This window comes from Mastigoproctus giganteus, chromosome 1 (assembly GCF_048544385.1).
Source record: "Mastigoproctus giganteus isolate SK-2022 chromosome 1, ASM4854438v1, whole genome shotgun sequence".
NCBI lineage: Eukaryota > Metazoa > Arthropoda > Arachnida > Uropygi > Thelyphonidae > Mastigoproctus > Mastigoproctus giganteus.
In genome coordinates, this window is record NC_143575.1 from 75,789,986 (window position 1) to 75,806,243 (window position 16,258).

At 35.8% G+C, this 16,258-nt stretch overlaps 1 protein-coding gene across 5 annotated transcripts in view; it reads left to right on the plus strand.

The window, feature by feature from the left end:
* The window catches only part of LOC150090899 (uncharacterized), a 175,951-nt gene that overhangs the window by 146,894 nt on the left and 12,799 nt on the right, over positions 1-16,258 (plus strand). For all 5 annotated transcript variants that reach the window (XM_090380587.1, XM_090380581.1, XM_090380573.1 and 2 more), the window contains exon 8: positions 590-651. In XM_090380587.1, coding sequence (XP_090236713.1) covers positions 590-651 — 62 coding nt within the window. The remainder of the gene's footprint in view (positions 1-589; positions 652-16,258) is intronic.

Genomic DNA, 16,258 nt, shown 5'->3' on the forward strand with positions numbered 1-16,258 from the left:
TCAAATATGATTCAGTGCATTTTTTATTAATTAATTCAAAGCCATAGCTTTGTAATTCTTCAGAATTAGAAACTTGTCTTATAAACTTTTTGCATTATTTTCAGGTCCTGAATAGATTCTTTTATTATTTTTACATTTTTTAAATTTTATTATTGTTCCAACACCTTTTTTCCAAAAGGTGTTAAATTTTCAAGAGTCCAGATTCTGAATGATGAGATTTTACTGTGTTTCAATATTTAATAAATATTTTTGTAAAATTTCCATGATGGCCATAAGATTGAGTGAAATCAATAAATACTGTTTACTGAGGTCTGGAGTATGATTCAGTGCATTTAATTAATTAACATATATTTTTTTATATATTAATTAATTAACATTTATTTTCTATATGTTAATTAATTAAAATATATTATCATATATATATATATATATTAACATATATATCCACTTTCTTTTTATTTAAAATTATTAACATATATTTTGCATTTGATTAATCCATGAGTTGCATGCTTATTGTTTAATTTTTCATTTTTATAAAATAAATTTGATTCTTTCCATTGATGTTTTACGTTCATTTCTCATCTTAAAGGACATACTTATGGAAATATAGACACAGTCTACTTGAACCACCTCTAGATCTTCTGGGAGAGGGTAAGTTTGTTTTTTTTTATATCAAAGAGGAACATAAATATTTGATAATTAAATTTTATTCTGTTTAAAGATTTAATTAAAATATTAAAAATTAGGGAAAATTTAAAAGCAAAAAATTATTTAAAACAAAATATTTATAAATTATGGTTTCAAATAGAAATACAGGTAGGCCAAAAGTAAGGAAATGTGTTTGAACGCTGCTATAAAATAGTCTACAGAGAATATCTGTTGTAATAAGTAAAAGTAGGTTACCTATCAACTTAAAATTTGATATAATTTATGTTAGTATAGATGTGTTCAAAATTTCTACAATTTTGGCATTCATAAAATCAGTTTCATTCTAATGTCTTGACAGGTTGATATGCATTATCTCACTGATAATGGTTCACATTCTGTGATTGTGGCATGCTGAAATTCACAGGAGTTCTATTTTTAACATGGTAGATTCTATCTTTAATATGCTTACTCCCAAAAAAAAAAGTGGCATTAAATCAGGTAAACTTGGCGGTTGTTCAATAACCATCTTCCAAGAAATATGCCATTAAAAAAACTTTTGTATAATATTACCATAATGAAAGGGACATCTCATCTGCACAAAAAATGCATCTTTTAAATTAACTTTGGATGCAATAGCTTGGACAGCATTATTTTTTAATATGTCCAGGAAGATTTTATCTGTGACTGTGTCAGCAAAAAAGAAAGTTTCAACAACACTTCTGATCAAATTTTAGCCCATACAATTTTTCCTGGTATTTAATTCCTTTGATATTATTATATGTGGATTTTTTAAGGAATAACAATTGTGTTTCCTGTCCATTTAATCTGAATGTGGTCCTCATCAGACCCTAGAATTTGATCAACTGTTCCAGGCTGTTCTTTGCACATTTCTTTGAATATTTCTACCAGCTCCAGTCTTCAATCAGGATAATTTTTTTAAGGGTTTTACTAATTATGGATGGTAAATTTTAAAATTTATAATTTTTACCCCTGGAAATTCTTAGTTTCAGAGAGAATTATGTTTGTGACTTACTGAGACTTTTCTCCAAGCTTTCCTTTCTTCTGTTTGTCTCTTGGGGTTGTAAATCTGCTCTACATAATATTTTTTTAGATATATCTGCTGCATTTGATTCAGTAGTAATTTAGAATTTGTTATGGCAAGAAATATGCATTTAGTCAAAGCTTAATAAAGAGACGGCACTCACCTCAATAATCCATTGTGGTTATATGAATCATAAAACGGTAGTGTGAGAAATCATTGGTTAAACTAAAAATGGTGTTTAAAAATCGTGGTAAGGAAAGCGTGGTTTAAAAAGAGTAATTGAAAAACTTAGCCTAGAGGAGGAAGGGTTCACCATATCATCCTCTAGTTGTCTGAAATTAAAATTAATAAGGATTAAGGCCAATAGTCGAGAATGATGGACTTTCGATAGGTTCATCTTCAGTTGGTGATAAAAAGAAGAGCAAAAGGGTTGCTTTAGATCTTATGTATCCGAAATGTTATGCTGGACACGTGGTAATTTAATTCGCATGAGATTCCAAATGGTAGACAAGGTAACTGGAAGCTTTGTGTTTAAGATGTCAAGATCAGTGTTGAGACAATACCATTCTATTACAAGAGTTTCGTATAGAAGGAGTTCATAATTTGAATTTAATTTGACGATAGTTGTTGCGGTATCAACTGAGGGGTTGTGGTTATGAGTGTGTACATGTTGAGACAGTTCAGTATTTCTTTGCTGTGTCCGAAAACTATGAACGTGGTAGTAGGCGCATGTGTTTGCGATGGTGGATGAACCAAATAAAACTGGTAAAACCAGTTTTAATTGAATTTCGTTCAATTCAGTTTTAATTAAAGCTGGTTTTACTAGTTTTAATTCAGTACACCCAAGATCAGGGGTGGGCAACAGCCGGCCCGCGACGATGTTGAATCCGGCCCCCTCGGTAAATGCATAAATATAGAAAATCCATACCTGACTACACTCACCGTAAACGTTCGGCTTAATTCGGTTCAATCGGGAATTGCGGCCAGTACAACAGTAACCAAGTGATTCTACGCAGCGTCAAAGAGTTATTTCCTAATTATTATTGTAGCATCGATCGAACAAAGTTCCTTTGGGTTTGACTTTTTATTGAAAAAAATAATATTGGTGCGAGATATTTTATGTTTTATGCCTTTTCTAATTATTACAATTTTTAATTTAATATAATTTATAGCCCATAAAATGAGCCAATTAAAAAAAAAAAGAAAAATTGATGCCGAATGCTGCATTTTCAATGATAATTGGACATTCAGATATTTTTTTTAAAAATACATTAATAATTTGGTAATTCAAGTAATATAACATTTTTTTAGGTTCTGATTTTTTTTATTAAATCGTTCAATCTATTCCAGCCCGCATCATGATGCAAAAATTTCATTCGGCCCGCATCATGATACGAAAATTTCATTTGGCCCGCTGACGAAAAAAGTTGCCCACCCCTGCCCAAGATTAAAATACACCTTAGAACTAGAAACTAATAATGCAATCAGTTTTCTTAAAAAACTGATTGCATTTTTCTGATTGCATTCTGATTGCAACGGGGGCTTAGAGGGGGAACAGGTATCCTGTGTGTTATCAGACACTCAGCCTAAAACACTGATGGATCCAATATCTCTCTATTACAGAAGATTTAGGAGAAGTCCGGTTGGCCTGCCTCCCTAAAATCCACTCATGCACACCTTCTCGATGGTAAGCCCTGTTACGTCACTTAGGTGGCAACGAACGTGTAGAGTGGTTCTCTTCAAGACGCCTGGTCAGCGTGAAGAGGAAAAGACCAAACCCTCCAGCAATGAGAGCACAACAATACAAATGGCCCTCAGTCCCCAGCAGCTTTCACTCTCCCTCTTACGGCAGCGAGAGGATCAGAGTGGAAGCAGAGGGTGCTAAGAATCTCTGGGTACGACCAGGCTGCCATGCACAGAAATTGAACTTGGCCTGTTATAACGTACGATCACTCATCGGTGAAGACAGGATATTAGAGCTGGAAAAGGAATTAGAAAATGTGAATTGGAATATCATCGGTTTGGCTGAAACAAGAAGAAGAAATGAATCACTTATAAGTTTATCAAGTGGAAATCTGCTGTACACCAATGGAAACAGTGAAAGGAGTGAAGGTGGAGTTGGGTTTCTGGTCCATAAAGATTTTAAAAACAACATTTTGGAATTCAAAAGTACGTCACCAAGGGTGTCAAGACTAATACTCAAGATTTCTAAGAGGTACAAGCTAAAGATTATAATGATTTATGCACCAACATCGAGCCATGATGATGAAGAGGTTGAAGAAATGTACACTGAAATTGAGAGTCTTCTAGATGAGCAGAAAACCCACTACACTATTATTATGGGGGACTTCAATGCTAAGGTTGGAAAAAGGCAAAACAGCGCAGAAAGAGGAACTATAGGAAATTTTGGAATTGGTGAAAGAAATAAAAGAGGTGAAAGACTTGTGGAATTTGCAGAATCTCAAGGAATGTCAGTAATGAACACTTTTTTCAAGAAAAGGGTGAACAGAAAGTGGACATGGAAGAGTCCAAATGGATTAACAACTAATGAAATCGACTTCATCCTCACTAACAGAAGATATATTGTGAATGATGTTACCGTCCTGAATAAGGTAAATGTTGGAAGTGATCACAGAATGGTAAGATGTACACTTGATATAGATGTAGGAAAGGAAAGGAAAAAACTGACTCGAGTAAATAATACAAAGGTCTTTGAAATAACAGAGGAGGAGAAAAAGCAGTATGTACTGGAACTGAAGAACAAGTTTGAGCTTCTGCAGACTGCTCAGGACCAAGATATCGACGAGGAATATTACAACTTTCTGAAAGTGATAAAGCCCAAGAAACCTATAGGGAAACAGAAATCCAAAGAAGAAAAAATTAGTCAAGAAACACTTGTCATGATGAACCAAAGACGACAAATGAAGAGCAAGAAAAACACTGACAGGGAGAAAATTGAGTATACTGAGTTATGCAAAGCCATTAGAAAGAGACTCAGAGAGGACATAAGAAGATTTAACACAAGAAAAGTAGAACAAGCATTAAGGGAAAACAAAGGATTTAAATCAGTAGCCATGAGCAGTAATACAGAAAGACAAATGATACTGAAACTGAAGAATAGCGATGATGTACTTATAAACAGCAGAGAAGGCATAATTCAAATAGCAGAAGACTACTATAGAGAATTATACAAGGAGCGAGGGAATGATACTAGTAGTGGGGAAGATGGATTGCAAAGTAGCAACACATACGACATACCCGGTATTCTTCCTGATGAGGTAGAACATGCATTGAAGAAAATGAAGAATCGGAAAGCCCCAGGGGAAGATGAAGTTACTGTAGAGTTGTTAAAATTGGGAGGAAGAGACATAACACAAAAACTGGCAAGGCTCTTCACAAAGTGCATTAGAAAAGGTGTGATGCCTAAGCAGTGGAATAATGCAATCATAGTTTTGCTGCATAAGAAAGGAGATAAATCAGAAATTGGAAATTATAGACCAATTAGCTTGTTATCCCATATCTACAAGTTGTTCACAAGGGTCATTACTAACAGATTAGAAAGAATACTTGATGAGAATCAACCGAAAGAGCAAGCTGGCTTTAGGACAGGATTCTCAACTATGGATCACCTTCACGTAATATCACAGCTAATGGAGAAAGCAAATGAATATAAAACACCATTATGCCTGGCATTTGTGGATTATGAAAAGGCATTTGACTCCATACAGCATAAGGCAATGTTTGGGGCACTGGAAAGACAAGGCATAGATACTCCATATATTATGATTTTGAAGAAAATATATGAGAGTGCTACATCCTTTATTAGACTAGACAAAGACAGTAGGAAATTTAAAATCGAGAAAGGAGTCCGACAAGGAGACACAATATCTCCGAAGCTGTTTACTGCTGCCCTTGAGGAAGCTTTCAGAAGATTAGACTGGTCGCAGAAAGGAGTCAATGTGAACGGAGAGTACCTAAACCATTTACGATTTGCAGATGACATTGTGGTCATAAGCCACGATCCCAAAGAATTAGAGGAAAATCTTAATCAGTTATGCACAGTTAGTAAGGATTTTGGACTAAAGATGAATATGGCTAAAACAAAAGTAGTGATGAACAAGTATGCCACAGAAAGGGAAATAATGATTGAAGGAGCAGTAATTGAAAAGGTGGAGTCATATACTTATCTGGGACAAGTTATTAGCTGTAATAATGATAAATGGCTGGAAGTCAAGAGAAGAATAAATTTTGGATGGATAGCATTCAGGAAATATAGTCACATACTTGAAGAGCAATATCCCAGTTTGTCTGAAACGTAAAATAATGAACCAATGTATACTCCCCACCATGACTTATGGAAGTGAAACTTGGGCACTCACCAAAAGAATGGAAGAGAAGCTAAGAACTACACAGCGAAGAATGGAACGAATTATATTGGGAATCAGACTTTTAGATAAGAAGAGAAACACATGGATTAGGCAGCAAACTCAAGTAAAGGACATTCTTATCAAAACTAAAGAACTAAAATGGTCTTGGGCAGGACACATAGCTAGAAGACATGATGACAGATGGACTAAGAAAATAACAGAATGGTACCCAAGAGGAGCTAGAAGAAAACCTGGAAGACAAAGGCGGAGATGGATAGATGAAATTCATGAGTTTTTGAGTAGTAAATGGATGGCCAGTGCTCAAAACAGAAGGAACTGGAAAGTTGCTGGAGAGGCCTTCATCCTGCAGTGGATTGAAAATGGCTGATGATGATGATGAAACAAAATAATAGGCTTAAGGCAAAAATCTACAGGAAAAAAACCAACACTGGCCGATATCTACATTTTCTCTCACATCACTCCCTTAGTGTAAAGAAATCAGTTCTTTAAAACCAAGTTTTTAATGCCTTCAAGTACTGCCAATCACAGGATGATCTATCTTTCGAGCTAAAATATCTCACTGAAAAATTTACAGCCAGAAAATATCCCATCAAACTAATTCAACAAATTATTTCAACTGTTGAAAGTAAGATTAGTAGTTTAAGTGGTTCTAAACCCAGTTATAAAAAATCCAACCTGTCCAACGTTCGTGTTGTTCTCCCTTACCACTGCCAAATCGTTAGACGATTACGTCTTATCTTCACTAACACCGATATCTCTATAATTTTTCTACTTATAATAAGTTAGGAGCCCCTTTTAATAAATATAAAGAAACCCGCATTTACAACACTAAAGACATCAACAATATAGTTTATTTAATCAAATGTCAACCCCACTGTAATGCATGCTACGTCGGGAGCACTACTAATAAATTTGGATCATTCACCATCGCAAACACACACGCCTACTACCACATCCATAGTTTTCAGACGCAGCAAGAAAATACTGAACTGTCTCAACATGTACACACTCATAATCACAACCCCTCAGTTGATACCGCAACAACCATCGTCAAATTCAATTCAAATTATAAACTCCTTCTATAGGAAACCCTCGTAATAGAATCTCAACACCGATCTTGACGTCTTAAACACAAAACTTCCGGTTACCTTGTCTACCATTTGTAATCTCACGCGAATTAAATTACCATGTGCCCAGCATAACATTTCGGGTACTTAAGAGCTACAGCAACCTTTCGCTCTGCTTTTTATCGCCAACTGAAGATGAACCTATCGAAAATCTGTCATTCTCGACTATTGGCCTTAATCCTTTTTTAATTTTAATTTAAGATAATTTCAGACAACTAGAGGATGATATGGTGCACCCTTCCTCCTCTAGGCTATATTTTTGAATTACTCGTTTTAAACCATGTTTTCCTTACCGTGATTTTTAAACACCCTTTTTAGTTTAACTAATGATTTCTCACACTACTGTTTTATGAACATTTTTGGAACATTGTTCTGGATGAATTTCTGGCCTTGGATCTGGGCCCCGTGGAAAGCCTGGCCTTTGCAGATGACATGATTTTCCTTGTAAAAGGCAACTCACGAGTGGTTGTAGAGCAAAGATCAAATGCCGCTCTCTTGCAGCTGCAGGAGTGGGCACAAATGCACATGCTCAAAATATCGCCTGAAAAAACCAAACAAATACTTCTAAAAGGTAATTTGGACATGAGAAGACGTCCACAAATCAAAATTAACACAATCACTATAAAAATGGTAACAGAACTAAAATATCTTGGAGTGGTCTTTGATTCAAAATTAACTTTTTACCCCCATTTGATCTACTTGGCGAAGAAAGTGCGAAATTATGCAGGTATGATTGCCAGGATCAGTCGAGCAGACTGGGGACTCAAAAGAAAGACCTTGGCAATCATATACCGTGCAATGTTCCTGCCTGTTATCACCTATGGAGCCGGTGCGTGGTTCATCCGCTCGGCCATAGTAAGAAATAGGAATAAATTAGAATCGATACAAAGGACAATACTACTCACTATTACCAGAGCATGTCGCACAGTAAGCACACCTGCACTACAGTTGCTGGCCGGAACTCTCCCACTTTACCTGGAAGTAGCCAAAAGAGGCTTATATTATAGATTTAAAAAGGGCATACCCACAGAATTTCTGGGGATAGCCCTTGATACAACCAATACCTTCAATGATGAAAGAAAAAGAATAGCCACAAAGCTCCACGAGCTATGGCAAACAAAGTGGGAGCAGGAAACCAGAGGTCTGGTCACCAAACGGTTTCTGCCACTGGTGTCAATGGTTAGCCCAAAGCCACCTAAGTGGTATGCCCCTGGACTTTTTACAACATTTATATTGACAGGGCATGGCTCCCTAAAGGCGAAACTAACCTCCTTAGGCCTGACCGATGACCCAAACTGCACCTGTGGCGAAAGTGAAGACTGGGCACACATTCTCTATGAATGTATAATATATGACATCCCCAGAACAGAGCTAATAGCACAGATTGGTCCCCTTCCTAGGGGAGAAGAACATCTCTTCATCATAGAAGAGCAAAATTATAAAGCTTTTGCATCTTTCACACAGAAAGTTTTCGAAATGCGCAGAGCAATTTCAGCCCCCCAGCAATTAAACAATAATCAATAGTAAAATTGCCCAAGTTTCCCACCACGCCCAGATGATGACTTAAAAACTGTTAGGATAGCAGTATTCTGCACCCTGACAGAAACCTGACATAACAAAACTCCCCATGACTACCATGCCATGTGTAGGAACCTGGGGCCCCAAACCAATGTAGGGGAGGGGGATGGGAATGCATGCAGAGAAAGTGAATGGGAGTGAGCAGAAGAGCAAATGTAATTGGCCGAAAGAATACAAAGTTAAAAATAACTTACATTACTTTATATATACTGTACCAACAAACATTTACAAACCACATAAACACTATCACTGCATTCTCCCCTGGCCTGCAAAAAAAAAAAAAAAAAAACCATGCAGCTAGGCCTGCACCACAACTGAAGAATAACAGTAAGTTGCGGTGCCCAGAGAGTGCAGTGCAGAAAGAAAGAGTCGAATAAATGAGATGAGAACTAGAAGAATGAATAAAAGTGCAAGCGTGAGAAAAAAGAACACAAATGCTAAGTTAAGTGCACACTAACCCTGGTTTTAATTAGTATTTAAATTTACGCTACCCATCATTGCATCCCTTCCTGGTGTGTGAGAAAAAGATGAATGAGTTGAGTGAAAAAGAAAAAAGAAAAAAAAAAAATTATAAAATAAGAAAAAAGTATAAAAAAAAATTATAAAATAAGAAAAAAGTATAAAAAAAAAATTATAAAATAAGAAAAAAGTATAAAAAAAAAATAAATAAATAAAAAAAAATTATAAAATAAGAAAAAAGTATAAAAAAAAAAATAATAAATAAAAAAAAAAAGAATGCAAGTAGAGTGAGAATGCACATTCCAAATGAAGTAAATGTGTGCATCTCCCCCCCTTCACCTGGTAGGTTCCCCACTGCCAGCTAACATATCCCACCCAAAGAGCGGGATGGGCAGCTGGACCTTCATACCGGATTCGACACTCCTTGGACAAGACACCGACGAAGACATTCTGCGGCTTTGCTGCCAACACGCCATTGGCGATCCGAACTGGGTACTCTAACCTGGTTCCCTTTAAAACCCCATCCCCAGGCAGGGAATGGAGGAGACGGACCTCTGTCTCCTCTCCTCCCTGCCTACCCCCCATATTTCGCCTGGTGGGGCTCGTCTCCACTGACCTCTTTGGGGATGCCTACTCTATCCGTCCCTATTCTTCTATCTGTTTCCTCCCCAGTCTTCAATCTCCCCCCCTCTCTCTCACTAAATCGACCGAATACACCCCTTAACAATGCCGCCAAATTATAACCAACATCTAAATTCTACCGGTTTTATGCAAATCTCTAAGATATCTAACACTATCAGCTTTTATCTAGCGTTACATGTCTAAATTTAATAACATCAAAATTTTGCCCGACCTATTTGGCCTTTAACACATCTCTTTAGTGTTCAACCCTAACCAGCGATTTCCTAACAGCAATCCCATTAAGCATTAATGTCAAATGCATAAACTTTTATTTTATTTTATTTTATTTATTTATTTTTTTTTAAATAGGCCCTAGCCACTGAAATCCCAGGAAACTAGGTGGCAGGACCTGCCAGAGCAAATTGTTGTGATACTGGATACACCCGGCTAGCCTCCACGTGGCAGGGTATGGGCAACGTCGGGCCCCACTAGGGGCCTGGCGGCCAATAAGCCGGATAAACAATGGGCACAACATATCACACTGCACAGACACGACCCACACACTTTCAAGTCTCTGGCTTGACAGTGTACTGTCCTCGATACAGCGAAACACACGCGGAGATGGGAGAAATCCCAGGTGCCGTCTGACACGAACATACTACTGTTTTATGATTCATATAACCACAACAGATTATTGAGGTGAGTGCCGTCTCTTTATTAAGCTTTGACTAAATGCATATTTGTTGTCATGAACTTCGGCATCTTAAGCTTTTGCTAACTCTTTTATGGGAATTTGTTATGGTTATTGAAGTCTTATTTCTGTTTATGGTAAGGAGTTTAATTTATTGGAGTTTTTGTTGACTTTTTGTTGACATGAGCTTTTTTCGCATCTTGGGTTTGGAAATTGGTTACTCTTATGTAATGATTAATGGTATACTCCAAGGTATTCAGTGTTAATTTTAGCAATACTACTTCCTTTCTTCAGTATCTATGACGATTTTTACGCACACTTTCATAAAGTGCCTATTATCTTCATTTTGTCCTTCCACATATAATACTTAACTCCCAATGGAGAGATTTTCGTGAAATTTTATGTTTGAGGTCTTGTGTTATATTTTGACACATAAGTTGACTCATCAGCATATGTCAACTTCTGATTTTTGCCTTGAAAATTCGTGTTTAATCATATATTCACCTTATGTTCACACCCTTGTTTGTTTTTCGTCATCTTTCATGTCTTGTGTTACAATATATTTCATAAAATTTGCATGAAGAACCACTTCCTACTTGTCAATTTAATTATTTCTGCTGTTTCTTTTAAGGGTTAAAATTCTGACACATATTGCAATGCTTCCTTGTGTGGAAGATCATGAAACCAAAACTTACAGGCATAGGTGATGATGTGTCAGAATTTTAACCATTAGTTCAGGTTAAGAAGAACTGAAGAGATAACATGGAATAGTTTTGATTTTGTAACAGAACTATTCCATGTTATCTCTTCAGTACTCTACTGCAAATTGGTTTCTCTCCAATTACAATATAGAAGTGCATTTGCTATAAAAAATAATGACAGCTTAAGGGCAGTTAAAGCTCTTTGAATTGATAGCATATACCCAATAATTTTGAGGGAGGTGGAAAGAGTAGTACATGGAACCTTAAGGTTAAATTATGAGGAAATTGTTGGATACAGGAGAGATTCCCTTTGAATTAGAGAAGAGCAAAGTGGATAACTACAGCTTGATCAATCTGACCTCTGTGATTTTGCATTCCACTTATTCAAATTTTCCTTTGGTTTTAGCTTAGTGTGGAACTCTTTATTATCAGGTAACTTAAAACAAATGAATAAATTAGTAGTACTATAAATTTATAAATATTTCCATTTTGAACCTAAAATATGTTTCCTGACTTAGCCAATTTTGTATGCAAAAAAATTGTAGGAAGGATTATTTGATTATATGTGACACATGAGCTGTGTAGCCACCCAACCAGCTTCTTTTTTTGCCAAATGCTAGTATCACAAACCCTTACAGCTGCTATCATTACACCGGTCTGCAGAGACTTTGGTGTTTCTGGGTGTGCTTTTAGTGTTAATTCTAAAAAATCCCATCCATTTTTACCTAACCAATATAGCTTTTTTCGCAAACAAAAGTTGTTTGTTATCTTAGATCACATTACATGTATACACGATATACCCACTACTTCCTTTGCAACTTGATGAGTATCAAGTCTTTGTGTGTTATACCTTTGTGTGTTAAGACATGCTAGTCAGTTAGCTATATAAATGTGAAGTGCAATCATTTTTTTCTGCAGTCTTTTTTTTTTTTTTTTTTTTTTTTTTTCTGGTGCAGTCATGCTAATTAATATTTGCTTCTATCGTGTTTTTCATATTCTGTCTTTGACAATAGCAACTTGTGGCTGTGTGAATAATCCAAATATATTTTGTTACATTGCAATAACTATGTTATAACAAAAAGGCCGGATATAACATCATTTGTGAAAAATTTATGTCACATGTTTTAGATTTAAATTAGGTGACCAAGATAAAAACATATGTCTCCCCATACATACGTTTAGGACTTACAATTGTGTAAATGTGGTCAAAAGAAAACCATTACATTTGCCATTTCCATGGTGTGAAGGAATCCTCAGGATCTAATAATGACTACTACTTTTGTTCCATAAATGTAGCATGTTATAATGCAAAGGACAAACAGGGAATTGTGTAACCCAACAATGTTACTTCAGTTATAAGACTAATTCTCCGTGAACCTGAACTAATGGTATCACCTGCACCAGTTGTTCTTAAACATATGCTGTCATATCCTGAATGTGATGTGATCCAGAAATTCACAATTCTGGACCACAGCTGTCTACACAAATTGAACTTGACAATCTTGTGAATGATTTAAATCTACACAGGGTCTGCAGACCATTCAGAGTCAAGACTAAAATCCAAACATCTGCTGATCCCAGAATACCCTTCTCATGGTACAGACATCATGAAAAAGAATTGATTCCTGCAGTTAACTTCTTTGGAATTTTCTACCAGCCAGCAGAGTTGAGGCTGTTTATTGGCTCATTGAAGCAAAGCCTCAAAGGAGTTATTCATATTTGAACTATGCATCCATTCCTTTAGCCCATTCATTATTTTAAGTTTTTTCACTTTGTACTTTTGTTGCTAACAAATTAATAAATTCATTCTGAATTTCTGGAGATAAATAATTAGTGTGGTGTTTAATATGCGATTCCAGAGCATTTTTCTTACCAAAGTCAAATTGGCTGACAAATTTTATCAAGTTTAAAAATACGCCACAATTTTTTTTCTTCAGTATTGGTATTACTAGCATGTCCATGAAATGCCAAATTATTTTCAGCACAGAACAATATACATGTCAGTGTATGACACCATTTCGAAATTTCGCTTCTTAGTGTGCTGCTTGTGCAGCATCAACAATTAGTCCACCTTTCTGAAGACCCTTTTCTAATAATTTCCATTTTGTGAAATTGTTTGTGTTGTTGTAATGAATTCTCATGAAAAAGAACATTTAGATTTAGATGTTTCCAATCCTTAAATCCATCTGAGCTGCAAAATGAAACATTATTTGTGCCAGATACAAATAAGAGGCACGGAAAACAATATATTGCATCTTTCTTTTTGCAATAAAATAACCATTTCCTCTTTTTTTTCAATACCTTCATTTTTGTATTTCCACGAATTATTGAAACATCAGCCATTAGTGACAGGATACGTATTTAAGACTATATGTGTGGGACCATGTTGCACCATAAAAGATCTGTTTTTGTTGGGTATTAAAGTTCCATGTGGTCGGATCATTAAAATTCAGACTTACATGTTCCATGTTAATATTATTGCTGCCATCAATTTCTTCTGCCAACTGAATATTGTCCACACTTTCTAATTCTTTTAAAATAGCTTCAACTGTTTGAGCTTTTTCTTTGACTTCCATTTCTGTGGCATCGTCATTTGTTTCATCTTCATTCGAATCATGTTCATTTTCTTTGTCACTTTCAAATTTGGAGTGGCTAATTGTAAGCCAGTTTTGTAAACTAGCGGAATTTTTTTTTTTTCTTTCTAATTTCCTCTTTATGCAGTCTTTCTACGTGGTACTGATGTCCACTTTTTTCTTTGGTGGCATGTCTAAAATTAATTTGGCTTTTATTATTTTATTTAAATTATAAATCACAATATTCATGATTACCTGTTTATATAGCAATCACAAAAAAACACTAACTTATAACTTATTCAGTTTGTACACAATGCGTGAATTGCGAACTACTGTGCATTCGAGCATGCGCTGATGAAATGATCGCCTGATTGATCCCTTCAAAGTTACATTATGGACAGCAAATAGATCTATGGTACTATGCAGTATGTACTCAGATGTAAAAAAGTTTATTATTTTTAGGCCACGCGAATAATGAAATTAATCTGCCGTGCTTGCGTATCTTATGTCTGTTAATTGCATGTGTTCTATGGTCGATTTGTCTGTTTTGCTGGACGAAAAACCCCAATTTCTGAGGGAAAAACCTTGCTATCTATGCCTGAGACTGACTAACTCAGCCACGGAGTGAAAAAAGCTCATTAAAGTTCCTCTCGTCATCGACGGGATTCAAACCCGGGCCTTTTCCACCTGTGTGGGGAGGACGGTGACGAAACCACTGTGCTACCCACACAGAAGTTACTCAGATGTAAGGATGCATGCAGGCTTGAATTGCCATGTGAAAATTAATTTTCACCCTCCCTGTGCTGTCATCTTGATTCTGCATCATTGAGGGGCGGCATCTCATCAGTTAGCCTCAGGTGTCTAAATAGCTGCAGTATACTGATGTGGCCTGTCAGTGGCACCCTTGGAACCTGTCCCAATGCCAAGGTGTTCCTACGCCACTGCCATCAGGATATAAAAGAAATAGTAAAAGGTACCAAGAGGCATGGAATATGAATATGATGGCTAACTACTGCTGGATGCTAAAAAGAGAAACAATTACTGAAACTAGCTGCCTGAAGAAGTCAAAAAGGCACAAATTTTTAGATGATCAACAGGTGGATGTGACAATGAAAATCCCTGTTTTAGACGAATAGGAGTAGTAATGCTAGCTACCTTGCTGACCCATTTAGCAGTATCCCTTACTCGGATTTTACTCTTTATATCAACTGCAAACTTAGATGGTAAGCTTGATATGCATTCATAAGTATCATTAATAAGAATTACAAACAGTAAGGGGGCCCATTTACAATTTTTAATTAATCACCTTCTCTTCTGCACCCAACCATCCCCTCATCCACAACATCATCTCCCCCCCCACCAAAAGCCACTCTGCTCTAATTTGTACAGCAGTCTCCCGTGCAAAAAGGTTTACTTAAATCTAAGCATATGATGTCACAATTATTTTTTTCGTTCAGTTCCTTTATTCAGATAAGTCAAACCAAATTTCACCTTAATGAATTTATGCTGTGATTTCCTTATAATTGCATTCCTGTCAAGATGATCCTGCAATACTTCTTTTACTACCAACTGATTATTTTCTCTGAAAAATATGTCAAGCTTACAGGTCTAATCACAAGTTTTAGGAACTTCCCATTTGTGAATAGGAGAGATTTGCACATCTCCAATCTACAGGGACCTCCCTTGAATCCAGGGGCACTATCATAATTATGGCAAAAGGTTTGCTTACCTCTCTTGCTACTTTGTTTTAATATAATTTGAGATTTGAGAACAAGAGTAGCCTTGGAAGGCAAAGTTTTTTACTGGAATAGAGAACTTTTTTACTGGAATAGAGAAGTTTTTTCTGTTTTTTTAGCTTAAATTGGCATATTAACTTATTTTCTAGAGTAGCTTTATATTCCTAGTTACAATACTTTGTTTAAAGTTTAACTTAGATAGGGATTTTGTAGGTATTACTTAGTATTGGTAAGGGTATCAAATCCACGTGTTACAAGTTGCAGCTCTGCTGAACAAGAAGTTTTTTTAGCTATATTTAGCTGCTTTATTGACCAATTGTTATATCAAATTATTTTCTATAAGTAGCTTATAGACCTAGTCAGGATCCTTAGTTTATTCTGAATTTAGACAGCGAGATTTAGAAGTTAATTAATACTTAAGTGTCTGTAGATTTACCGTTCGTAACTTCCCGCCATTGTTATGCGATGCAATGTTATATCCCGCAAGCTTAGTATAGTATAGTATATGATATAATATTGTCAATCAATTAATCAGTAAAATCTATTAATCTTGTTAACTTCACTGTCAATTAAATTATACTTTTTAACTAAATACATATAACGACTTGGATTACAAACATAACATAATTAATTAATACATAACTTGATAGGGAAGTTATATAAATGGAACTCGTAGATAATACTCGATACTGAA